The sequence below is a fragment of the Strix aluco genome, chromosome 1 (assembly GCF_031877795.1).
Source record: "Strix aluco isolate bStrAlu1 chromosome 1, bStrAlu1.hap1, whole genome shotgun sequence".
NCBI lineage: Eukaryota > Metazoa > Chordata > Aves > Strigiformes > Strigidae > Strix > Strix aluco.
The window spans coordinates 73,326,972-73,352,874 of record NC_133931.1 but is presented as its reverse complement, the minus strand read 5'-3'; the positions used below and the strand labels follow the sequence as shown (position 1 = coordinate 73,352,874).

The 25,903-nt window shown below is 40.4% G+C and overlaps 2 protein-coding genes and 1 long non-coding RNA gene across 3 annotated transcripts in view; 2 read left to right on the top strand and 1 right to left on the bottom strand.

The window, feature by feature from the left end:
• RPRD1A (regulation of nuclear pre-mRNA domain containing 1A) overlaps positions 1–7,209 on the top strand; it is a 45,204-nt gene extending 37,995 nt beyond the window's left edge. Inside the window, exon 7 of the mRNA XM_074825194.1 lies at positions 2,542–7,209. Coding sequence (XP_074681295.1) covers positions 2,542–2,691 — 150 coding nt within the window. The 3' untranslated portion in view covers positions 2,692–7,209. The remainder of the gene's footprint in view (positions 1–2,541) is intronic.
• Positions 7,210–9,671: 2,462 nt separating this feature from the next.
• RMP24 (ribonuclease MRP subunit p24) lies at positions 9,672–16,619 on the bottom strand. The gene is made up of 5 exons (XM_074825247.1): positions 16,497–16,619; positions 16,259–16,281; positions 15,247–15,446; positions 11,932–12,140; positions 9,672–11,507 (listed from the first exon to the last, which is right to left on the bottom strand). The coding sequence occupies exons 1-5, from the start codon at positions 16,574–16,576 to the stop codon at positions 11,354–11,356; spliced, it is 666 nt and encodes a 221-aa protein (XP_074681348.1). The 5' UTR covers positions 16,577–16,619; the 3' UTR covers positions 9,672–11,353.
• Positions 16,620–19,191: 2,572 nt separating this feature from the next.
• LOC141923638 (uncharacterized) overlaps positions 19,192–25,903 on the top strand; it is an 81,171-nt gene continuing 74,459 nt past the window's right edge. Inside the window, exon 1 of the long non-coding RNA XR_012623361.1 lies at positions 19,192–19,433. This is a non-coding gene — a long non-coding RNA (uncharacterized LOC141923638). The remainder of the gene's footprint in view (positions 19,434–25,903) is intronic.

The window sequence follows — 25,903 nt, the reverse complement described above, 5'->3', positions numbered from 1 at the left end:
TGTGATGTTACTATGGAAATGATTTATTATCAGCTAAAGGGAATTTTTATGGAGTCGAGCAACTAGCAATCTAATTTAAAGCACATTTCAGATTTTGGAGTAAAGTCTTGAGAGAATATAGCTGCTAAGTGTGATCTGTGTGTATTTGCCTAGCGTCACACTTCCAGCTTATGAAGGGATACTGATTGGCTGTTTCACACTCTTCATTGACAGAGAATGAACTTAGTCAGGATTTAGCTGATTCAAACACCATTTACAAGGATTAACTGCTGGAATGATTTTATAGTTAATTTCTTTTCCCAAATTTGGGCCTTTTGAGTGTTTTGACTCTACTTACAGTTCTACTCATCCTCTTCTGTACAGCAGTACGACTTCCACAACGGAGGCCAGGTCTCCTTTACAGTATCAGCTGGCTCAAAGCCCTTGTTGCCTAACGCTCAAACTCCAGCCATCCTGCTTCTGAAAATAGCGATTCTGGTTAACTAGTGTTTTGTATATTGCCAGATTGTTTGTTTTACTAAACAATGAAACCTATCTTTTCCTCTGCAATCTGGAATAAAACAGCAAAAGGAGCAAGAAGTATTCTGTTGTTGGCTTACATGCTGGCAGAAGACTATGTCTCTTGCACAGAATCAGCTCAGAGGCTTCTAGATGCTGCTGTAATATTAGAGATGAAACAGTAAAGTATTTGTGGCCTTTGGGCATTACTGTAAGGATACAGTATCAAGATACAGCCCTTCATTTCCACAGCCATGTCCTGAAGTCACTTGCACCAGAGAATTTTTTAGGCAAGTGTGAGCAAGTGACGGTTTTCCTAGGACCAAGGGACTTGCAGCTGCAAGACTTTTTTGGTCATCTGTATTATAAAAGGAATGCTGCTTTGCCCTGTGTACTGTCAGCAAGTGTTTACAGTTCTGCTGTCGAGGCATCTGTAGTATTTTCACTGTGTTTTGTATCTCATAAGACTCTGATCTGTATGTAATATTTAATTCTTAAATATAAATGATATCAAGGAATTGAACCTAATTCAGGGACAATTTTTTCTCCTTTTCTATGTAAAGATTTAATTACTTTTTTTTTTAGCTATGTATTGCCTTCTCATTAAGAATTTAAGATTTCTTGTGGTTATCTTACTGCCCTTGGTAAAAAGGCCACATTGCTGCTAATAGTTGCTTTAGTTTTATGTGTGTTGGACCTTGTCCAATTATCTTGACCATGTCCCAGGTATTTAACATTTGTACTACTATATTGGGTTCTACTACCAATAGGCCTTTTCATTGGTGTTCCTTTCTACTCCATGCTACTAACAGTATAGAAAATGTTTAAAATTATGTTTAGACCTTGTAAATAGCATGATTGGTATCTTTTGTAGACATTTGCATGTGTTTTTAGACTTGCTGGAACTTGTAAGTGTTTATATTCGGCACTTTTACAAGATGATGTAGGGTTTTTTTTCCCCCACTATCATTTAGAGGTGGTTATAATCATGAGATCTTGGTTATCCATGGGCTGATTATCCAAGTTGTAGGTTAACTATTTATTTCCAGCCTTTCCCAGGCTGCAGCAAAATCTGCAGCTGCACTAGAAAGCGTCTGCATTTGATGCGTTGTGAATTACACCATATTTTCATGAAGTGTCGCTTTGCCTGCTAATACTTAGTTTCTTCTGCTCTCCAAAGTATGTTTCCAAGTTTTTGAAATGTAAGTACTCCTGTAAATTGTACCCTAATCTTCCTACTGATTTCATTTTATACAAGCTGGTATTCTTCTCCATTATGTCTTGTATTCTTAATAGGTGAGCAGTAACTATATTCTAGTGCACTGGTTTACAGTGTTAAATACTTTATATTGTATAATGTTGTTCCATGTGAAAAGTGCCTCATAATCAGTAAATATATGAATTATGAGTGATTTGACCTGTATTCCAACACAATGTGAAATCCTAAATCCCTGATTCAAAAAGTTTCTGAAAACTCAGGGTTATATCCATAAATATACTGATGTAATATGTTTTTTATCATAAAATTTCATACGAAATACCTATGATTCGTCAGCTTGATGGGACTGATCAACAGGCCTGATTAGGTGGTATTTGGTTGGGTTTTATTCTTTCATCAGGATGAGCTGAAAGTAATTTCTTTGACATTAGGAATTTTATCCTCCCATACTCTGTGAGTGATAGTAGAGTATGTGTATCAATTATCCTTAGTACAGTTTCTAAGAATAATCCCGTTCTACTAGTCACATGGAGAAACGCACGTAGTTGTGTTAACTGGGATTGTCTTCCTTGTTTAGCATTTACATACTTACAATTCAAAGCAAAATAATCCCATGGCTATGCTTCTGAAGTCAGACACTGAGAAAATGCTAGAGCTGATGCCTCTGCCTCCAAAATACCCAGTTCTCTGGATTTTCATGTGTTAAAGAATGTATAGTCATCTAACTTGCAGAAGGTGTACTTTATTTGGAAAATGTCAAGTGCAGTAGGTAGTAGGGATGGTATTAGCAAAAAAGCCTCATGTTGAATTCTTTTGCATTGCAGGAGTACAAACGCAAGCTAGCCAGAGTGTCCCAAGTACGGAAAGAGCTCAGGTCACGCATCCAGAACCTGCCTGATCTCTCGCGACTTCCCAACGTCACGGGCAGCCACGTACACTTACCGTTTGCAGGAGACATCTATAGCGATGATTAATTACAAGAACATCCTTCCATAACCTCTACTTTTCTGTGAAATGAGGGGTAGGTCAGACTGATTGGTACTCTTGTAGTATTATTTTTGTATATTGTTGGAGAGTGTCAGTAAAAATACTCTAATAATTTATAAAAAATGGTTTAAAAAGTTGATTTGTTTACTATTTTATTGGCGAGTGAACATAAGGGTACATTTATAAAAGTGGCATCTGTGTCTATTACATTGAAGAATGGGTAATTATCTTATCTTTTGTAAAGATTTTAGTTGGGTGCCCTGTAAAAAAACATCCTAAGATTTTTCTTACGTACCCTATATTTAATGTAGATCAACATATAATCAACACATACTTCTAACTCAAGACATTTCAGTTGCTAGTGAGGGAGTGAAATATGGAAACCACAAGCTTATGTTTGCAAGAAGGTTGATGCAATTTAATGCAAAGTTAAAAGTGATCTTACTGTCCATTACATTTAAATTACCCACTCCCAAACCAAGTCAGGTGGGTTTTTCTGAAGTAAATGTTAGTAACCAATTTTGTGTTGGAAAACATAGATCATATTACACTGAGCAGATCTTTAAATGACTCAAAATATTTCAGTATTTTAGTATCATTTAAAAGTCAGGGTAAGAAACTATACAATCGACCAGTTTAATTATGTTTCAAAATTGTAACTTTCTTTTCACAGCTGCTTAGTTTCTAAATTGAGGGACCATTCACTTGTACTCTAATCCCTTTCTGGAACATCCGTCTCCATCTAAAAAGGTTAATCCCAGAAATGTGAAGCCATTTTACAGCTTTAATTAAATTGAAAGGTCATTCTCTAAATTGTCCCAATTGTTAAATGTCCATTATTAAAATTTGACAATGCTGTGTACCATCCATACATGCAGTAACACGATAATGCAGCCATGCTGTACATCCTCTTCCACTGAGAAACCCCGGAGGCCAGCATGGGCTTCCAGCCCCCCACCTCCACCCAGTCCAGCAAACATTTCTAGATCTTGATTGTCTTTTCTCACAGAACAGGAGAAGACAGTTCAGGCCTGCGTATAAGTCAAACAGTAGAAAATTATTGCTGAGTGTCTGTTTTTAAATAAGTCCTTTGCATGGCACAAATGTGGTATTTGTCTACAGGTAGCTGAATTTGTGAAAAGTCCTTGTTACCGTACTATGCACCAGCTTTTAAGTTCACTTAAAATCTTAAAGATGCAGACAAGCATCTAGCAGATTGCCAGAAAGTGTAGGCTTTTCAGTCAATTGGATTTAGACACATAATTGTTGAGGAGTGATTTAAAAAATGCCTACCTTTGGCATTTAGATGACCTTAAAAACCTGGGCTGCAAGTGTTTGAGTTGGATGTATCATTGGAGTATTTAATGATTGCATTTTGTTCATGGCTTTGCACTTGTGAGGCATTCTTTTGCATCAGTTAAGTTCACAGTTTACAAGTATAATACTCCTTTCTCATGAAAGCAAATTTTTTTAGAAAAATCTAATCTTCCTTTTCAAAAACCACAACAATTCAACAATTTCACTCCTGGACTATTTTGAAGATAGTGATCTGTCACTTGTTATTGACTTCTACAGGGCTAATCGCTAGAATACTTGTTGGATGTGAATAATCTTTCTTTTTAAAATAGATACACTTGGACATAAGCACCTCGGTCCAGTTATCTTTTCTCAAGTTGCCATGAATTAGATCTCAGTAAGTAGGGAAAAAAACCCAAAAGATAAAAATACAAGCTGTTGACATAGCATTCCATAGCATGCAATGTAGACTACTAATTCCATCGAAAACTCTGACTGACAGATAGGAATGTTGGAAATAGTTCATCAGAGCTCACTAGCTGTCCAAAGATTTTTAAGTTTTGAGTGGCAATTTTCCACTCCACGGGAAAAAAGAGCTAACTATAATGATTCCAGAAGAGTGTTTCTTCAGTTTAAGTCTAGTATGCTAAATTGAATAACACTTACTGGCATCTTTTCACCATAGATTCTTGGTAAGAATGAATGTTCAGGTACAATTTTAATGTTTTAAATATTTCTGTTCTAGTATGCTAAACTCAGCTCATAAATTCTTATATACATGTATGTGCATTACAGTTGCAGTTAAAGCTCAGTCTTGCTAAAGAATAGCACCAAATTTGTGATAAATAAACAGCTTAAACTATTATGAATTAAAAAACAAATCATAAAACAAGAAGGATAAATAGTGAATTCATGGTTGAATCCCATCCGTGGAAAACTTAAGGTTTTGTACCCAGAGGTGATCATAAGTGCAGTGGCATGGCTTGTTTAGAGTGCTTTGAAGGATCTGAGTCTTGGATACTCAAAACCATAGGGAATTAAGCTTAAACAGTCTTTTGCTACCTTAATTAAAAACAATTATAATAATAAAGTTGAATGCTGAATTTTCTTGATCTCTCAAGAGTATTAAAAAAGACAAGACACTTCAGTAGAATTGTTTTTCCTATTCATAACTCTTAGTGATAATGTTGCTTATATACAGATACTATAGAACAGATAAAAGAATGCGGAAAAATCTCAATTTCTTGATATATGTAAGTTTTAATTTTGAGAGAGTGCTATTTTCTGAATATATTTTTCTTTATTTTACTGTGAAATTGTTTACTTCAAGGAATATTTCATAGCTGGGTTTTTGGAAATGATCCCTCAACATTTGTTTGGAAAAGAGGACTTGTGGAAGGTAAAGGTCACTCTTACAGCAGGTGTCATATATTAGTGGCTGAACGGTACATTGTTTTTTATTTATGTAGGAAAGGCATCAGGTATCAACTAGTTAGAAGATTTATATTGTAACTGTAATAGTGTAGCAGGAGATGACATGATACAATACAAATGCAGCCCTGTAGTATCAAAAAATACCTCCAAATTCTCAGGTTCCAAAGCTTAACATACATACTTCTGACATCTCAGGAAGAAAAGAGGCTGGGTGGGGAAAGGAAGGGTGCCTAGGAGCTGAAAGGGAGATCACGCCTGGGTGGAGATACAAAGCAAAACAAATGTCAACTTTTGTAAAACAGAAGTTACAGTGTGAAACTGGACAGCACAATGTTTTAGCTGTGGATGGGATTATACAATGGAATTGCTTTAGGGTGTTAGCACCCTGGGAAAGAAGATGTGTGGGTGTACCCTGTCCGTCTCTTCTAACATGGTCTGACTCTACTCAGTCCAGAATGCCCACCCTACAAAAGGCACAATTATAAAATATCTGAACATTTTTAATCTAATAATAAAAGAAAAATTATTAGATCATTTGCTTCACTATATTGCACTTTTATTGAGCATTCTCTGAAAAAAGCAGAGATTCCTGCAGCTCTTTGCCATATGAGAATGCTTACCTTGGAGGTCATCGGGACTGCTTTTATATTCTAGTGTCTGCAGGCTCAAGCTGTGTTTTTGCAGAATGTTTTGAAAGATATCAGGAATATTACCCCACTTCTGTGGTTTTAAAAATAAATGTGAAGTCCTTAGTTACAAAAATTACCATTCTTAGAAATTGTGTTTCGTTACTCCTCTTGAAAATTAAACTACAGCCTGCAGTAACATTAGCTTGTCTGTTTCACTGTTAATGTTTGTATTAATATATTAAAACACCTCCGTTAATCCCTAGCAACACAAACCAAACTACGTGCTTATTATGTATTTTACCTGAGTAGTCTTCTGAATGTCGAACTGAGAGCTTTTGTTACGATAAAATTACATTCCTGATTACCTGAAGTTTAACAAGACAATGTGTTAGGACTTCCATAGACTAATACTGCTCTCACAAGTCAGCGGTAGCTCAGTCCGGTACTTCAATGATGACCCAAAATACGTATGTAGGATGCAGCAGGCACCTGTGCAGATGACCACGGAAGACATAGAAATCATACACAGGCTTGTTTGGCCCTTTACAGAAGAGCTGGATTTCAACCTTTTGAAACATAAGCAAATAGATTCATGGATGTGGGGTTTTTTCAGCGGAAAAATTAGTGAACTAGAAAACCAGCACGTCTAAAATTTCGTGGTTATATTTATAAATATTTAGGGCCAGTTCTGCTCATTACTCATGCATATAATCACAGTGACTATTCCTGCAAGTAAAGAAAGCAGACTCAAATGTAGTGTCTGAAGTGGAATTTTTTTTTAATGAATGACCAATTTTGTCTCGACTCCTATTTCAGTGTGTCATTTATCTTGATTAAGTAGTAAATCTCTTCCATCTTGTTATTTAGAAATCTAATTCTGATTTCATCTTTACAATATTTAAAGTATCCTACTAAGCATGACGTTTTTGTGGGAATTTGCAGAAGTTCAATAACACTTGTTACTTGTTTGCAACAGAAATAGACTCATTTGTTAAAAGCTAACAAGAAAAGTTTGAAATGTAAAGATGTTTCATTATTGTGCTTTTCTGACAGAACATGTAATCCTTGTGTAATTTATGTCCTCGGAATAACACCTGTATGTATGCTCTTTCATATTTAATAGAATAAAACATTGTTGTAAAAACATCATTGAAATCATTGTTTATTGCTTGCCTACTCAATCTCATGGTGTGAAATGGCTTTAATGTAAACTGCTCCCTATACTTAGGAGTCAACCAAAATCTCATAATGATGCTGGGGAAATGGGCGATACTAATTTTGAAGTTTGTCACACAAAATATAAATACAGGGAGTAATAGTTTTCACTAAGGAAGCAGTGCATTAAAAAGTCTGAGGTCATATCTCTAGAACTACAAATTTCTTAAAAAGAAATATTGTTCATATACCATCTAGTTGGGCCGAAGTTTGTGTTTCTTCAGAGGCAGGGCTGGGTGTGAGGGAACCAGTTATACTATGCCAGCTTGAGGTTCCTGATACTCAAAAATAGGAAAATGGCTCAAGCTGATGTTTCAAAATAAAACATGCTTGAGCTGGTTATATTAAGACCCACTTTGTGACATTTTCAATATATGGTATGATGCTATTACTGACAGTGATATACATACCATTGCATAAGTAGAATTTGTATGAGCTGGGAAATAACTCTCACTCTGTATTTAAAGGCCTGTACACAGAGGTGTACACTAAACAGAGAACCTTCTCGGTCTTGCTTTACAAAGTCTGGGTGAAATTCTGATTTCAGTGGGGCCATTTCCTCCCTATGGAGTTGTTCTTCCAACTCTTCAAACACAAACCAGTAATGCTGCATGGCAGAGGTTTGGCGGGGACACTCGGCAATAGTCTGTTTCAGCCGATAATTAACTTGCAGTGTCTCACCAAGTACAGGAATGTAACATATTCAGAAAGGAAGAGTGCATCAAATGCATATGTATGTGTGTGTATATATATATATGTATGTATATACATATATACGTGTGTCTCTATATATGTTTTTCAACACTGATTCTGTGAAAGTCCAGTAACAGAAAAAGACTCTATTAGAGGCTTAGAAATAACATAAAAGCACTTCAGATAGAAAGTACCAACACTTATTTCTGCCCAGCTTTTTGAAGCACACTCATAAAACAAGGAATGGCACATACTGAATGATTTTTTTTCCACAGTGAAGTCTGATAGCTTGCAACAGTGATCCCTTATAACAACACATCTGGACATGTCTGACAACTCTGGTAATTACAAAGAAAAAGATGGTGTTTGGAGCATGACAAGAATCTGTCTACGTTAACAAATAGCACATTGCAATAGTAATATACCTGGAGTACAGATTACCTGAAGCTCAGTGCCTGCCATCCACAATACACTTTTTGGAGATGGGTACTTCAGACCAGCTCTCCTGCGATCCTGTAGCTAAGTTGCCCATTAGCCTTCGCAGCACACTGGTTGTGCCCCAGATCATGTCTTTTATCCATTATCTGTAGTTTTATCCAAAAGGAATGTGACTTGTACTTTGACACCACTCGGTACTGCGTAAAAACCACAGTAAACAGGGGCAATTGGGAGACCTGCTTCAAAAGCATACTCTTGGCTTGATCTAACACCTTAATGTTGGTGTAAAACACAGCAGATGCCCATGCTGCATTCATGTAAGCCTCACAGGAAGCACACCACTAGTCGTGGATGAAGGTATCTATCGATCTGTCTATCATCTCACATAGTTATTATTTAATAGCAATTTAAGATTTATTAATGGTGTGAGGCAGATCAAAGGTTAAATTTTAGCAGCACTTAATGGTTGATTGATTTAAAGATTAACAAAGTGATTTGGTAAAATATTAAAATAGCGACTTGATTACAGATTCCTATATGACAAGATTCACACTAAATTACTATAAGGTATTCTGAATCAAAGTGTATATACAAGACGTACACACATACAGCACGGAAATATTTGGATATCCAGTGAAATATATAAACATCCACCCTCATAAATGTAATCGTGCATAGTTAAACACATAGATAGGTAAAGAGGTGGATGGAAGAGGCTAGCCTATAGTTAAAATTTCCCTTTCCTCAAGTTTGGAGCAAATACTCACAGTGCATTGGTATTTCACCCTGGCCTTCCATCGGCTTTCTGGGCAGACAATCTTCAAACTGCGAGAAGTCTGAGCCTGAGAGGCATCCCAGATCAGGAGAGATGCTGGTCACAGCCCACTGCGATCCAGGAGAGCTCAAAGGGTCTCACTTGGGGTTGCTATTTACAGGATCTGAGATAATTGACTTCAGTCCAACTCGGATGATGAAACACTCTGGTACTTTCCAACAGTTGCGCAAGTTTTGAAGTTCTAGTAACATCCCCTCTGGGCCCCGACACAGGTACAGATGTATTAGGCTGTCAGGAGGCAACTGATTGTCATTACCATTCCCAAGCAGGAGCCAGGTATGTTAAGGGGGTGCCTTAATGCTCTGGCCCACTGCCTTTTGTAATCCATCTTGGGTTGGTACGTGGCCCGGGGAGGGGTGGGGGGGAGGAAATCGCACCAAGCAGCCCAGGAGCAGGGGGCTGCACCACCACAAGTACCTAATGTGTGTACTTTTAATACAAACATTTATTAAGAAACTTGTTTTTCAAATACTTTAGTATAATGCACTTTTTCCATCGACAAGACTGAAGTATTCTTCCAGAGGACTGGAACATAAATACAGCAACAACAGGTGAATTAATGCCAAGTTCTACACTGGAAAAGGTCTGTACTTTGATCAAAGAATAAGAGTTAATTTGATCCTACATGTACGTAAGAAATAAGAAACAAATGGCAGTGAACCTTTCAAAGTTACGGGGTACAGGAGTTATAAAAAGGTTACGTGCCAATCTTTGAGATTGTAAGTAGAATTTGCAACAGACTATTCTCCCCTGCCCTGGATTGCTTTCAAGTCTGACAACTTACTTGCTTATCCTATTCCTTAAGCAGTGTTGAGTCTGAATACACTTAAAAGGAAACTATTCATTAGAATACAAAAAAAAAGTAAAAGACAGACCTTTAAAGCCAAGCATTTAAATGTTTTTAACTGATTTTCTTTTCAGAGGGGAAATCTGAAGCACAATTTGCAGAACTGTCACTGCAGGCTATAGGCAGGGCAGGCTATAAACTCAGTCCTGAATGGTGACTTTCTGCAGTCCTTTCTCACCTCTGTGCTGAATTGAAAATGTAAAATCTGACAGTGGAGACCGCTTTAAGCTTGACAATCATCTGTTCACACCAAAACACTTCACTACTGTCCAGGGCAAACCTAGTTTTCCAGATTGAAGTCCAGGAAGCAATTCAGAAGCCTGGTAAAACTGAAAGACATTTAGGAAAAAGGTTCTCTACTTTGTCATTTCTGAACAAGACAACAGTGACCCATTTTGGTAGCACCTGAGCAACTGGGAAGGAAGCATCCCCTGTTCTTTATGACTGTGTCACTCTAGTAGCAGTAACAAATCAGGGTGCCAACAGCAATCTATCATGGAGCCATCAGTCAGCACTGAGAGCATCCCACATTACAGCACAGTCTTATAAGGCTCTGCGTTATCCTGGATCAGTATTCGCCTCCAGTCCAAATCAGAGAGAACATTCTTACGAAAATGAAGAAACTTAATCAGGTGATACACTGTTTTATCTCCCTTTTTATACGAGCGCTGCCTTAAAGACTAAGTTGTTTTGGAACCTTTGGAAAGGCTGTGCTAAAATTACTACAGGTATCAAAAGACAGCGACACTACAGGACAGTACAAGAGACCCTTGAAAATACTGTACCTACAGAAAGCACCAGTGAAAGTGTCTTTGTTTTATTCAAACATGCAAAGCAGGGATGAGATCTTTCAAACTCTGTTGTGATGCATTATCTTAAAAACAGTCAGAGAGTGAGGAGGAGCAGACTGCAACCTCCCCACCCCCAAACCGCTTCCAGGTCTATCACCTTGGTGGACCCACTGATGGATCCAGTATTGTCAGCCTCCCCAAAGGACAGATCCTGGCTGTTAATTCCTGGGCCATTAGAGACTGAAAAACATGTTCAAGATTCCCAAGCATATTAGACTGGCTGTTTTCCCATCTCCCTCTTGCAGACAGTCAGGCCCCTTAGAAACAGAGCTTGCTTCTAAAAGATACGGTCTGTACTTTCACAGGGTACATGCTGTTAGGCTGAGTTTTAAAGAAATCACTTTGTTGATTTACTAAAACTGGAAGAATACTTATTGCTGTAATCTTTATTACTTTGAAATAACGTAATAACTAAAGTAAAGTCAAGAAGGTTTTCAAATCTGCCTTCTGGCTTCTCTCTTTTTCTTCTAGGTTAAGCATCCGTTTTAGCTTAGAAAAGTGAAATTTGGAGTTTCGGGGAGTCTTGGACGCAGAGCTGGTTGTTGCCTGTCCGGATACACACGTTCTGAAAAACAAAAGACTCAAATGTCTTAAAGTGAGGAATCAGAATTAATGTAATGTAACTATGAAAGTGCATATATAGAATTTGAGTGAAAATTTTCAACATAAACAGTGTATTTTCATATGGAAGTGAGAAGTCAGAAGCGTAACTTTGTTATGCAAATTTTAAGCCAGACATTTCACATTAATGACAAAAACATAATTGGGCATTCTTTGCACACAGTCACTTTTCATTAGAATCTTTGATTTTAAAGGTTGAAAAGTTAAAATCGATCTCCTCAATCAAACCACTGAAGAAAAATACTTTGTTATCAATTTAAATTTTATTAAGTGGCTGATCTGAACTCAGCACATGACGCCCTTTCCCAACGAGGTGTAATACATTCTACTCAGCAAAGTGCCTCTTTAAATAGCAGAGAAACAGGTACCTGGGAAGTGATGAGGGACTGTTCCCTTTAGATCCCAACCTACTGCAGCTTACAGGTGTCACTTTGTTTGCAGACTGGATTTTTACATCAGGTGTGCTCAGGCTAGATTTAATACTTGGAGTGCCAGAATTTTGTGTCGTGGTAGTCAGAAAATCCCTGCTTCTACCATAATGTCTTGTTGTTTTGTTGCATGAGTTGCAAGTAACCAGCTATGGAGAGAAGAAAGGAAATACCAACCATTCTTTCAGTCTTTCCACCTTCATGTTATAAAGCCATTGAAAGAATTATTCAAACTATTCTCCAAATATCATGACACAAATTAAATTTTTGCTTAAGTGAAACATACTTTGTGTGAAACAAGCAACACATACTTTACACCTAGTATTTTCATTCAGGCTTCTTAAGTCAAACACATCCTATGGGTTTATCTAGAAATGACTCCAATCCCCTAGCAATTAATTTCAGGAGACCCGTAACTCTGAATGTGGTGTTGTACAGTGAAATATGGAAAACAACCCTGTCAAAACAGAAAGATGAAACAGCACCTGAACTGGATGTATGATATCCTGAGTATACACTAGGGGTATCTGTATTTTGCTAAAAAACATGGCATACAGTGTGATCTAAATTCATTAGCATATTCTACCCCCGATGAAGTTATATTACGCACTTTGCAGGGAGTCTTGAAATAAAATATTTAACTACCAAACTCTCAAAAATAGTCATCCATAACTAATAACACAAGTCTTAAGTGAACAAAGAAGAGGCTTTCTATCAGTGCAAAAATACTTACTACAGCATGGAGGAGGTTCTAAGCAAAAGGCACTTTCTCTTCTATTTATTTACTTCTAGGCTGAGGGGAACTTCCAGCAGCAGAGTATGTTGCAGAGGTGCATCAGAACAAATAATGTCAGACAGTCACAGAGACTGTCAGGTATGCCTAATATCCCTTACTGCCATGGCAACTACTGTTATTAAGAGACATAAGAGTAATGCAGACAGACAACTTTTTGAGGCACACAATTACACAGACTGAAAAACAGTTACATGATGTTTCTGGTTAAAAAAACATACTCAAAAGAATGTCACAAAAATGTCTAAGAAGTTTTGAAAACATCTATACCAAATCATTCTTCAAAGTGTGTAAATTTACCTAAATTCAGATTGCTTAGAAAGCAGTACGTTTAGAAATGCTGAAATGAAACGTTTTCAGTTAAGTGTTTTGACTGTCTCTAGACATTATTTTGTCAGTCTAAAAACTAAAAAAAGAGAAAGATCATTAACTTATACAGCTCAGGTATTGATGTATTTTCAGTTCTTCTAAATGAAACTAAGATGGGTAAAGCATCACATGATGATTTATCACCCCACAGAATATAAATGGAGAACACCTTACAATGCAGGAATTAGCGGATTAATCATAGCACTGTACAGCTAGTTTTCATTCCCTGAAATGCACGTGCAGTTAACGCCAAAAATTTTAAAAGCCCTGAAATTGCTTCTGCCGTGAAAAGGCATATAACATAGGAGCTTTCTCAAATCAAGTTCCACTTGCTAAGGTAGGAGAGAGGCACAACCTGACGCATTGTTGCTTGGTTTAATTTTCAACCACACCCAAATTTTCATTTTCACAAGTCTCAGGTATTAGATTATAGGGATTTACATTGCTAATTTTGAAAGCTGTCAGCTGCTGTCAGTATTTTAAACACTTAAGACCAGAAATACTTAAATCATAATCCACAGCACAAATGCAAACAGAACAGAGCAGAACACAAGTGCAGCAAACTGTAATTACATCCCAAGATTAGAGTATTACCCAGAGTTTAAACTGGACCTATTTAAAACTGAATTTTAAACTACTCATATGAATGCACAACATGTCCTACAAACCTCTCCAGCTACAGAATTCCATAGGACAGTGTTCATCAGTTGTCTAAAGAGACAGTTCTTAACGTACACTAAACGTTTTTGATCCCAGAAAAATAAAGCAAAGATTCCAACTTCTCAGATGCCCTTTCTGCTGCTCAACTATGATCTACAATTTGGAGAGAGTAATATCAAAGGTGCCTTCCTAGAGCGCCCTACTTTGTCCTGACAGCTGAGAACCTCTGTGATACCTCCTCAGTTTAATTTTGTGTTATTGACTCTTTAATAATTGTTGGTTTTGCAAATTTTACTCCCCAAACCAGCAGACTTTCATCTGAGAAAATGCCAAGTGTGCCAGCAACTGCTGGGCTCAATAGGGTGCTGTCTCATTTATTAAAACATCCATTCACATAACCTGTTTTAATAGTAGTGCATGCCTTGGCAACACTAGATTAAATGTCTACTATTATTCTTCAAATAATAGTAATTAGTATAAAAAATAGTAATTAAATCTTACATTCCTGATTAACTTTAGTAAAAAGAACTGAAGCCCCAGGAGCAGCATTAACTTGTTTAAATTACCTGTGTGGTTTAGCTTTGAAAGATCTCCTATAAACAGAAATATTCAGACAAATGTAAGAAATTCAATTCGTACAGAAGGTAACAATAACCTGATGTAGCCGTGAGAGCCTACTGAAATAAATGAAGTAAAGCTTGTTAAGTTGAGCAAATATATTTTCACACAACTGATAAAACTGAAAAAAAATGACAATCTATCAGTCACTCAAGCCCTTCTTCAGAGCTGAAACAAAGGCAGTAAATGTCAAGCTACGCATACTGGCAAAACCAGCCTGACTTCAGCCAATGGCATATTTTTCTTACCAGGTGTATTTTTGGGTATTCTTAGCAATGGATTTCTAAGGATTCTAATGGCTTTTATGATCTACATGGCTGTATTAAGGCCCCGCATCTAGTAGAGTTGCCTGGTCCTAGATCTGCCACATTCCTAGGAAGAACAGAACAGGCAAAAATCTGCCACTCCTGCCATTTTTTGCAGAGCTATGGAAATGACACAGTAGCTGACAGTGGAAATACCAGAGCTTCCTGGCAGGAAGAAATTACTTAATTTTCAGCCAGATCTTAGACATCTGCAGTCCACCCAGAGCGCTGCTAAAGAGATCTAAAGGGAGGGCAGAGCTGTTTGCGTAGCTCCTCTGACATGTGGGATTGTGTTTGTTTTTTGGGGGGGAAGCTTACTATTGTTGTCATTGTCTTTATTGTGGAGGACAGATTTTAAAAATTTTGATTGCGAACAGAATTTATCCCAAAAGAAAGGAAGAGTTATATGCTCATGAAAAAAGAAATGTGTAGGCATCTTTTCTTTTTTACGCCACTGAAAGGTTTCAAGGAAATATCAGCTATTTGGCAGTTCCAAGTAAATATCCTTACCAGAACACTTCTTGACTCCCTGTACTTTTTCAAAAGCTTCGTCTGTTTCATATTAAGTTTATGGTTCTTCGCTTCCTGTTTAAGAACCTTCTCTATCTGTGGAGTCACTTTCATCTTTGGTTTGAGACGCACCCGGTAGCTATCAGGAACCAGGAACTGGAAGCAGTAAGGACACACCCTTTCTAATCCACATTCATTATCTACAGATTAATAAAAGAGTGAAATGTAAATGAAATAATTACGTTTTACAGGCAAACATTAAAATCAAATGTTTCTATTTTAACATTATCTAGGTAGATGTTTTTGTTTCAGATGCAACTAGAACACAAGAAGAAGTTGAGTGCCAGTACGTGCACCAGCATGTGCTCAGCTGAGCACAATTCACACTAAGTTTATGCACAGCATAAATTTAGACAATACGTAAATTTTCCTGAAAAACTGCAATTCCTTCCTGCAAATCTTTAACGACGGAGGCTCACAATTCTACAAGGTCCTCCATGCAAGCACACTCCGTGGCCAGGTCAGTGACACCAAAGCCTTGTAAAGCTCTTTCCTCGTTATAAGTGCATGAAGAAGACAGCAACTCAGCCTGGGACGAAGAAATGCTTTGAGATAAATTTCAGACCTAATACTGAGAGGCACCCTCCTGTATCTGCCCTGTTCCTTTGGGCTGCCAGAGCCGGACACGAGCATCTCTCCCTCAACCGCTGCGGACGCACCAGGACCGCGCTGTCTGGCCAGCCCGTCACTTCTGCCCGCGGCGCCGAAGCACCCCCGGCACAGTTTTGCAGGGGCAGTGCAGGGGGAAGAGGAAAACGGAGGCTCAGGGAACGCCCGCGCGCCCCTGCCCGCCCTCCGGCCGCCCGGGCAGCCCCTGCGCGCTGCTCTCCCACCGCCGGGCACGCTGCTGCGCGGCTCCCCTGGCGGTGGCCGCCCCGCCCCGCCTCTGCGGCCTCCTGCCGCCGGGCCGCAGCCCCGGCCCCGCCGTCTGCGCCCGGGACTCCTCACTCGCCTCGGGAGTTGCGGAGCGTCCACCTGCGCGGGAAAAGAGCACAGCGTCACGGCGCGGCCCCGCCACGCGGCGGCGCGCCACAGCAGGCGCGAGGACAGGGGGCGGGGCCACCCCCGTGCGTCACCGCTAGGTCCCCTCCCATCCCCTCCAGCCGCCGCGCGCCGTCCCTCGCCGCTTCGCTTCCCGCCTTCCCCCCCCCCGCCCTTCCCGGCCCTGAGGGCCGCCGCGGGGCGCTTACAGCAGGAACCGCGCCTGGCCCGGGCAGGCGCCCGCCAGCTCCTCCGCCGCCACCTCCAGGAACCGCCGCTGCCGCCCCATGGCGCTCCACGCCCGCCCCGCCGGAAGCCGCCGCCAGCCAGGTCCGGCGGCCGGGGGCGGGGAAGGGAAGGGGGCGGAGGGGAGGGGGGAAGGGGGGGGATGTGCAGCGTTTCGCCGGGGCCCGGCGGGTCCCCGCGGCCGCAGCATCATGGTTCCGGGCTCGGACGGGCCCGCCGTGCCCTGCACGGCGCACCCCGCGGTGTTGGGCCGGGTGAGGGGGAAGGGGCGCGGCCCGTGCCCGGGGGGCGAGCGGGGAGGCAGCCGGTGCAGGAGCAGCCCTTGCTTCGCCGCCGGGGCGGGCTGCCTTGGCGACGGCTTCGTGCCCGGCCGGTGCCCGGGACGCCGGGGCGGGGGTCCGCTGGGGCCGGCAGCAACGGCTGCGCGTGTCCGTTGGCGGAGCCGCCGTGAGGGATGCGGTGGCTTGGCCAGCGGGGGCTGAGCGGCCCGCGCCGGGGCCGTGAAGAAGCGGCAGAAAGCGATGTCCGTGCTCAGGAGCCGCTCGTGTCTTCAGCGTGTTAGCAGCTTTTTTTTTTGTGGGGGCAAGAAAACTTTTACCTTAGGGGACAAAAAAATAGATTTCTCTGTAAAGAGTTGTCACGTGAAGAATTCCAACCCGCTGCTCCAGAATGCCGCTTGATGTTCAAAAGTGCTGAACTTCAGCTACCTCCCGCTCTATTTAGATGCCTTTTTATGAATTTTGGCAACTACATGCTTTGCTTTATCGCTCTGCAAATGTGCTCCTATTAAAAAGAAAAAAAAAAAAAAAGAAAGAAAACCCACAGCTTTTCAACGTTTGATGTGTGTTTTATTAATTCCCTCAGCCCCATTCATTTGCTAGACATTCTTCCTCTTTGATCTATTGGTAATGGTGTTCATTTAGGAGAGGTGTTCATCTGAGCAGCCTTCAATATTCTATCAAGGAATTTGAATAAATATAATTATTTCTTATTTTCTAACATGGAGTAGCCGAGGGCTTTAGAAGTAGAAAAGCATGGGAAAAATTGAATTTCTGGGCTTCCTTTAATAGAAGAGCTTTACAGTGCAGTCAATAAAGCTGGGCTTGTTAATGAAATGTTCCTAATAGCTACAGTTAGGGCCTCTGCTGACTTTATTTTATAATTAAAAATAAATTTTTCAATGGACCTTTCAATATTACATTTTTTTGTTGCCAAGTTGCTGGCTTTGTTCGTGATAGTTTTTGTGTGAACCCTACCTTTCCTGAGTAGAAGAGCAGGGACGTCGTATCTGTTCAAAATACAACCACTGTTCATCAGTCAACAGATTTTTGGCAAATGAAATATTCCTATTTATTAATAGCAGTGGAAAAAAAAAGTATTTTTTGAACACGAGTGAGCAAAAATAATTTCAACAGTTTTTGGGGGGTGGGCTCTTTTTATCATTTTTAACCATGTTTGCCCCCTAGGGGACTTGGCTGCAGAGGAGGAATGGTGAGACAAGATCCTGCCGTGTTCTCTCCCAGCCTCTGCCTAGCAAATGGAAAATGCTGGGGATTTTCCTGTTGTCTGGAGCTGGGACCTGACTCCTCCCTGACCCGGGGAGTGGTGCGGGCCGGCCAGAGCATTTACACCAGCACCTTGGGATAACTTTTTTTTTTTTTTGGTGAGACCAAGTGCCTGAGTGACTTGGTTAACAAGCCTTGTACTGTAGTAATGAAGCGGTGACTAACACAATGCAAAAGATTCATTTTTATTTCTCTCCCTGCCTCCCCCGCACCCTTACACGCTTCTTATCCCCACTTTTTTTCCCCCTCAGTCTCTTCCAGCTTGTCTGAAATGCTGCTGCATTTTTTTTTACATTAGTTTGCTGGTTTCTCTTCGCATTATAGATCATCTGTCTGAAAAGCAGTGCAAACAGCACCTCCCAGTGCCATTCATATCCAGTGTGTCACGTGTCTTGTCCCAATACCTGTCTCATGAGGCAGAAACCATGTTTCTCACGTTAGGTGTGATGCTGAATGTGCTAAACAAATAAAACTCCAGAGACAAAAGGAAAATGACCAAGAAACCATGGTCCCCAATTCATGGCTCTCTACGAGCCCCTTTCTGCAGAGCTCCCATGAAAAGTCGGTATGTCAGTGCATCCAGTGCTGGCAGGACCAGACCCTTAAAGCCAGATAACTCTTGGTTCCCTGGTACAATATTTATGGTATCAGTGGGGTGAATTCACCCGCATTTCAAGGCAGAATGCATTTGTCTCTACTTTTTCCTGGCTTTTGTTCACCAAAAAAAACACATTAGCAAACCCATGTTACTAACTGCTTCCTGCTTCTGTTGTTTAGTGTTTTGTAGCTACCACGGCTGCCCAACAAGCTGTAAATCTTGCCTGGTGTTTTGTAACAAAGGAAAAAATAGAATGATTTGTGTTGACTTTTGGTCATCGTGTATCATTATTGATTTGAGGGAGGGCGGTGTAGGAAAGCGTACTGTGTATCTGCTGCTTGCCAATTCTCCAGGAAGGCGGTGTTAGCTAGCAGTCAGTAGAGGGCAATAGAGAAATACAGTTTGTGATACCTAAAGGATTTGAAGCACTGATTATGTGTTTACAGAAAAGAAAAAGAAGAAAAGAAGAGCCAGGAGGATAGGTTGTTCAGTTTACTACTGGAGACCTGACTGTGACAGACCACCAAGAAAACAAAATTTTCAAAGAGAGCAAAGAAGACCTTCTGCAGCATCTGTGAGTCTCTCCTTTTTTGTTCAGAGTTACGTAGGATAACTTAGCCAGAACTTATTGATGGCTGCATGATCAGTGGACTCGGGAATGGACTGGGAGATGCGGGAAGGCACTCTTTGGAAGGAACAGAAGAGGAGGCATTTCAAAGATCCTGCAGGTGACTGAGGTGAGCAAACTCACAGCTTCTCTTTCAGGTGAGATAATAGGTGTTCAGTCAGCTGTATAAAAGTCTTGAGAAAACTGAGTGATTGAAATTATATGAGAATTTTGCTTTTTCAGGCATGCTGGTGCAAGACTAATTTTATCTTAGGAAAAAAGGATAGGGATGCTACAAGGATAAGCATTTCTAAGCCTACGTTATTTTGGAGACATGCTAAAACTGGTGACTTGTTTTATGTGTAATATTTTACATTAGAACTGTTTGAAACATGCTCATCATTTTACAAGGTTTATGTGCTATAGTTCCGAGACTCGTTTACAGAGAAATATATAAAGAAGATGTGACCATCGTTGTTCCTTTTAGAGGGGATTTTTGCTAAGCTTTTGGACAAATGTGACTTGGAGGTTTGGAGAAATTTATTAAGAGGTTTTGGATGCATGGTGGGAGTGCTGTCAGATTCTTCAAAGGCTTTATTATCAGAAAGATATGAGAAGTGATAATAAAGAATATAGCAATAACAAAAGGAGTTAAGCCACAGAAATCAAGGGGCTAACAGAGGGTTGGGAAAGCAGAAAAAAACCCAAGAGACTAAGTTAGGAAATAAGCATATGAAACACTTTTCTATTGCCAAGATCTCAGCTGGTGTCACCATAACACTTGGAGAATATCCTCAGGATGCTGGGAACCATTAAAGCAGTACAGATTATCAGAGGATAAACTTCCACTTCAGCTGCCACTGGTACCAGAAGTGACCAATAAGAAACGTTTGGGAAATGAAAGATGAAGAATTGAAGTATTGACATTCTGGGGATATCACAGAGCAAGTGCAAGGGTATCTAGAGGTCAGACAGTACCCATCTGAAACATGACAGGCTGATAAATAAAAGAAATGAATCATATTCTAAAACATACCATCAGCTTTGAAAAGCTAATTAAAGGAAAAGTTATCTAGTGTTCCTCCTAAGCCTGGATTTATTTTGTAAGTGGTATGACAGGTAAGGCTACGGCACACTGATTTATCTGTGCTTTGAGTGCCAAATATGTAAAAGATTAATATGAAGATTGTTTGTTTATACATTGTTTAGAACACAGCTTCCTTGCAGTACGTACCTGAGGGAAGTGAAAGATAACGTATATAAAGCATGTCACTGTTTTGCATGGCTTGGCAACATCTATCTCACAGGAAAGAGACTCAATGATATCAGAATCCCCCAGATCTTGAAAGCTACAAGTTCCAGTTCCAGTCTTCAATTTTTTCTTCCTTTCATTACATTTCCAGTGCTCTAGATTTTCTTGTATGCCTGCGAATGCATTCTCTCAAAAGATAACAGAAATGAAAGATGGTATTGAACAAAAACCTCAGAAACATAGCTGCAAGTTTAACGAAATCCCTACTTGTGTACCAACTCTTCTTTAAAGCGGTCTCTGGTAGCAATTATTAGTTCTTTATCTAAAATGTGAAGCTCTAAGGCAATAAACATTCTCTTATAGCTGATACCTATTTTCAGTGAAATTAGCATGATTGCTTGTTGGTGTTTGCTGAAGAGTTTTCTTATGGGCCATATCTCTACAGATATAATCAAAGGGATTTTTGTAGTGGGGAGCCACACGGGTCAGCAGCTGGGGTTGAGAAATGGGAGCTAATACTAGTTCAAGTCCAGGCTTTGCTTTGCCTCTGTGTGACTTTGTGGTACGTTAGGCCTTGTTATGGTCAGCTTATGAAGTGGCCAGCCTGGCATCTTGCCCAGGCTAAGGGCTGAGCTTTGAATGGCAAGCTGCAGATGTACAAGGAGGCCCTCCTTGTGTAGAAGTTATGGGGAAGGCCATCGTCTAGTTGTAGTGTCCTTCAGTGCATAGGCAAATACACTCCTAGGCCAGTTCTGGATATGAGTCCTTGTCACCCTGAGTCATAAGAAACTATTCTTTCATTTTCACTCACGAAACAGCTGTCTAAAAATGTTGAAATCTCAAGCCAAAGTTCCACCTGTGAAAAAGATGCTGCTAATTAATGTGTTAATTGTCATGTAAGCCTCTTTGCTTAATGAGATGTGAGATAGCCCTACTGTTAGGAATATCGGTGTGCACAGGAGTTTGTCCCAAGCCCTCAGGGTCATTTATTGCTGTGCTGCAGCACAACCCAGGGCTGCTACTTCAGCCTCCTGCCAAAACAGGAACATTTCACTTTCTGATGAGTCATCTGGGTTTCACTCAGATCTCATAAGGTTCCCCCACCCTGTTCTTCTTTGCTGTATAGTCCAGGCCCTGCCCTAGAGGCTTTGCTTTCCCAGCCAAAAGATGGGGTGGAACCCTCTTCAGCAGCTGTGGGGGTCATTCCTTAATTAATTTGAAGGGGACTGCTAATGGATGATGAGGAGCATTTTCTCTGTCACTGGAGCTGAACATGCAGCATTCCTAGCTTTTTCTGGCCGGGAGTGTGGCAGAGCAGTGCTGGCAACTGAGTCAGAGTTTGCCACACGCTGTGCTAAATGTTACCTGCATCAAGACAGAAAGGGAACTAGGTCAACCAAAGCAGGCAGCTGCAGATATTTTCCATATTGGCCATGTTTACTTGTGAACAACATGGAAGAGCTATGTGTTTCAGAAAAACATTTCTTGCCTTTTTTTTTTCTTCTGGTGCAAAAAAGGGATAGGGGAAGTCTTCATTTTTTATTTCTTCTTGCTTAAAATTATTTTCTTTTCCTTTTAATTCTAAGGTGGCACTGGTTTGAGCATGAGGTTGGACTAGATGACTTCTAGAGGTTTCCAACCTTACCCTGTAATTTCAACACTCATGTTGTTATTTTGGATTCTTCCTGACTCCAAATTACCTGGGAGAGGAAAAAAAAAACCATGACTATTTTAAGATAATTTTCTTTCCCCTCTAAATTATTATTTTAATTCATTTGAAAATGGACCAGAGAGAATGAGAAACAGGTACTTCCAATAAATAACTGTCATGAAATAGTTCTCTGCATTTGTTGGTTTCTGAGTTTTGTGTTCCCGGGCTTTGTCATGAAACGCTTTGGCCATTATTTTCAGGCTGCTTAACAGAATTGGTATTATGCAGAAATTTAGTCAGCTGAGGGCTAAACCATTTGAGGGCTGTACTCCCTGCCGCAGTTGAAAAGTGTCTTCTCACACCTGTTTATAGTACCCAAAGTTGGTGTCATGTCTGAGAAGCTGACATCATTGCTGATGCTTCCACTTTTACGCTTGGTGATCAGATGGCAAGAAGGGGTGGAATATTTACTGCCAAGATTATGTGAAATAATATGAACTTGAAAGATTCATATCAGTTTTCCAGTAATCAATTTTGGCTAAATTCATTCAAAATTAAACTGTTTGCCCAGCTGACATCCTTAAATCATCACCCTTGCTGAGACTGAGGTCTTCAAAGCTGTTTACAACAGCTAAACAAATGTATCTTCCATTAGCTTCAATTATGAAGCCTGATAAAGTGCACAGAAGATTTGAGTCTTTAGAGATGACAATGAGGGATATGATTTAGACACAAGAGAGGTAATAGAATCAGACTGCTACTTAGAGTGAACTTTAAGCCAGAGTTTCACGGTTGGAATATGGGTGAGTGGTGCAGTGCTCCTCACCTGCTTCAAAACTGCTGCTGAGGCACAGTGGTAGCACAAGCACATTGTACCTGCATTGGGAAGAGAGCACTTGAATCTTCATTGCTGGTAATGTGGCATTGTCCCCAAAACTTACTCCTCTTTTAAAGGGAAAAACTAGAATGGAGATCATGTAACTACTTCTTAAGTCTGAAGCAGCTACAGTAAAGAGGAAAAACTCCACATGACAATAATTCAATTAGACTGCAGCATTATTGCCTTGACTAGTGATGGAAAACAGGAAACTTCTTCAGTGAGGGTTGTATTACAGCTGCATAATTCTCCAGTACTGAAAGGAGCTAGCCTTTCTAAAGTTGGCCTGCCTGCAAGGCCCTCTGCTTTCCTGTGCTCCTCGGAGATTTTGTACAGAAAGCAAAACAGCAAGGGGTAGATGATTCAACAGAATAGTTTTTTCTAAAACCCCAGAGGTCTCTGAGTAAGCATGCCAAGCCAGAAAAAGCTCAAAGTAGTTACATGCACATGTGTTAAACACACATCATCAGAGTTGTCATTAACTTGCTACTTATTTGAAGTATGGGGAGGGGCTGATGCAATCTCTGGACTTTTTCCAGAAGGCCCATAGCCATATGTTTTTATGTATTCTTTTCATTATTGTTAGATAATGCTAACAGTAGTATTCATATATGGTCTGCATCAGTCTCCTGAAAGGTCATTTTGGCCCTCAGTGAGGAAAAGACTTGTTTTCCCTCTTCAGAAAAGTAATTTTAAAGTAGCCAGGCTGTTGGCATGGCAGACATAACAAAGTTTGTCAATTCATAATTGGTTTGTGCAAATGAAAATTATTTTTTTTCCTTACTGTGTCCTTAAGCAATGTTTTCCAGATGAAAAGATTTGTGTTTTGGGCTTTTTTATTAATCTTATCCTTCCTTCTAAGCCAGCCTGAGATCTCTGCACCCCTTAGCACTGTTTGGAAAAAAAGATCTGGTTATCGTAAGAACATGGGTGAAAGATAGGACAGTGGAAAGCCTGAAGGAGTGAAGGTCCAGATAGAGATGTACTGGCAGGTCTATGAAGAACTTGTCACAGTGCCTGTTGGCTCTCTGCTTGTTTCATTTGCTCTGCTGGTTAATCATTTGCTTGAGTGCTCAGGTACCATGGTGATGGACACACTACCAGTGCCACAGACCCAGCATGCTGCATAGTCATTAAAACATTATTTTTGAAAGGAAACCCAAAATCAATACAACTTTTGAAAATCCTCAGCATAGCTAACATTGCTGTTTACTTTCCTTTCTAACAATACAAATTAGCATGGTAGGATAGAGGCTTCTTCCTCCCATTTTAGATTTTTCATTCTGCTGTTGATATCCACAGCTTTCTCTTGAAAACATAAGTGGTTTGAAAGGCTTCAGACTTCTTCCATATGTTGAGTATAGCACATTTGTGCATTGGCCTTTCTGTGCAGCTATTGAGATGTTTGTTCCATTGTCATCAGTATTTAAATCGGGGAGAGGGCCTTGGAATAAGAGCCAACTGCATCTTTGATCTGTTAAGCCCTAACAGTTTGCTAGTGTGACCTTTGTGAAACTAGGCGTATAAAGTGCAACTTGGAAAATCCTGGCCAGCAGCTAACTGCTGGAATGCCAGTTGGCAAGCTATTCTTCCTTCTTTTCCAAATATGAAGCCTTCTGCCTGAATAGGTCCAATGCAGCATCTCTTCTGCAGTGTCATGTTTTGAGGTCTGATCTCACATAGACCTTTGCTATTGTTACTTTTTATAGTGCGGTGCTATTTATATCTCTGAATATTTATGGTGGCTGCCACTGGAAAGTTAGCACTGAGCAATAGTTTCACAGAGGGCATTACTGTGCTAGCATGCCTCCAAGATAACTGCACAGAATGTAGAAACAAATGTTACCTCTTTATCATGAGTACCTTAAGAATTTGCTCTTGGTTTTGGTATCTCAGATTGCTTCACAATGCTGCTGTCTGAACACTGGTGCCTGGAGCAGACTGAACTAGCACACTGGCAGTCTATGAACTCTCAGCACATGATGTGCCCAGGAGGCAAACTAAACCACAGAGGAGAGAATCAGATAGAGCTAGATGTAAGGTATGCATCCACTGGAGCTGGATAATTGTTCCTCAAACTCCACTGATCATAAAAGCTTGCTTTGACTTTTGTTGCAGCCCTCAGGAAATGGAAAAGACATCCTTTCCCTCTTACATTTCTCTCACATGGTAAAAAAGTACCAAATATTTTTTTCAGGCCTATCTTACCATCTGCTCTGACAGCAATTAGCTCACCAATTGGTGTGGGCTGAGTTCCATTAATATATGGTAAAAGCGTGCAGAAAAGCTTAAAACTCAGACAGTGATGCAGGGATGCTGTTTATGTCTCCCTGGCATGAGGTAGGGCCTGTGATGCACTGCTTGCCAGAAGTTGGAGATACTTACAAGTAGTGTGAAGACAAAGCAACACCATTTGAATCTCCCGTATTACTGATAAAAAAAAAAAACAAAAACCAAAAAAAAGTATAGTAAAGACACTAAATATGGCAATCCTGTTAGAATTTCTGAGCAAGGGTGAGTGAGCTTCGTGGAACTTCTGGGTCACAGCAGTGATCTCCTCACTATCCTACTTCCTGTAAGATCTGAGCTGATGTTGCGGGGGTGGTAGGAGAGAAGCCAGGACTTACCCTTTAAGAATTTAATTTGGAAGGCATTGGAAGTGGGATCCCCTCCTCTCTATCCTTCTGTAGTGTGGGACTTTCCACCTTGGTACCACCTGGTCCTTGAATGCTCTAGGATCCACAGATCCTTGTAAAACATACAGGTACAGCAGCTCTGCTCTGGTGTTTTACTGGGGAGAAAGAACAGCCCTTGAGGAAA

Bases quoted from the DNA above. Each gene is read 5' to 3' on its own strand.
- RMP24 (XM_074825247.1), bottom strand. From the start codon at position 16,576: ATGGGGCGGCAGCGGCGGTTCCTGGAGGTGGCGGCGGAGGAGCTGGCG. The intron at 15,447-16,258 runs GCGAGTGAGGAG...ATTAATCTGTAG, and splicing joins GACGCTCCGCAACTCCCGAG to ATAATGAATGTGGATTAGAA. The intron at 11,508-11,931 runs GTACCTGTTTCT...TTTGTTTTTCAG, and splicing joins AGTCCCTCATCACTTCCCAG to AACGTGTGTATCCGGACAGG.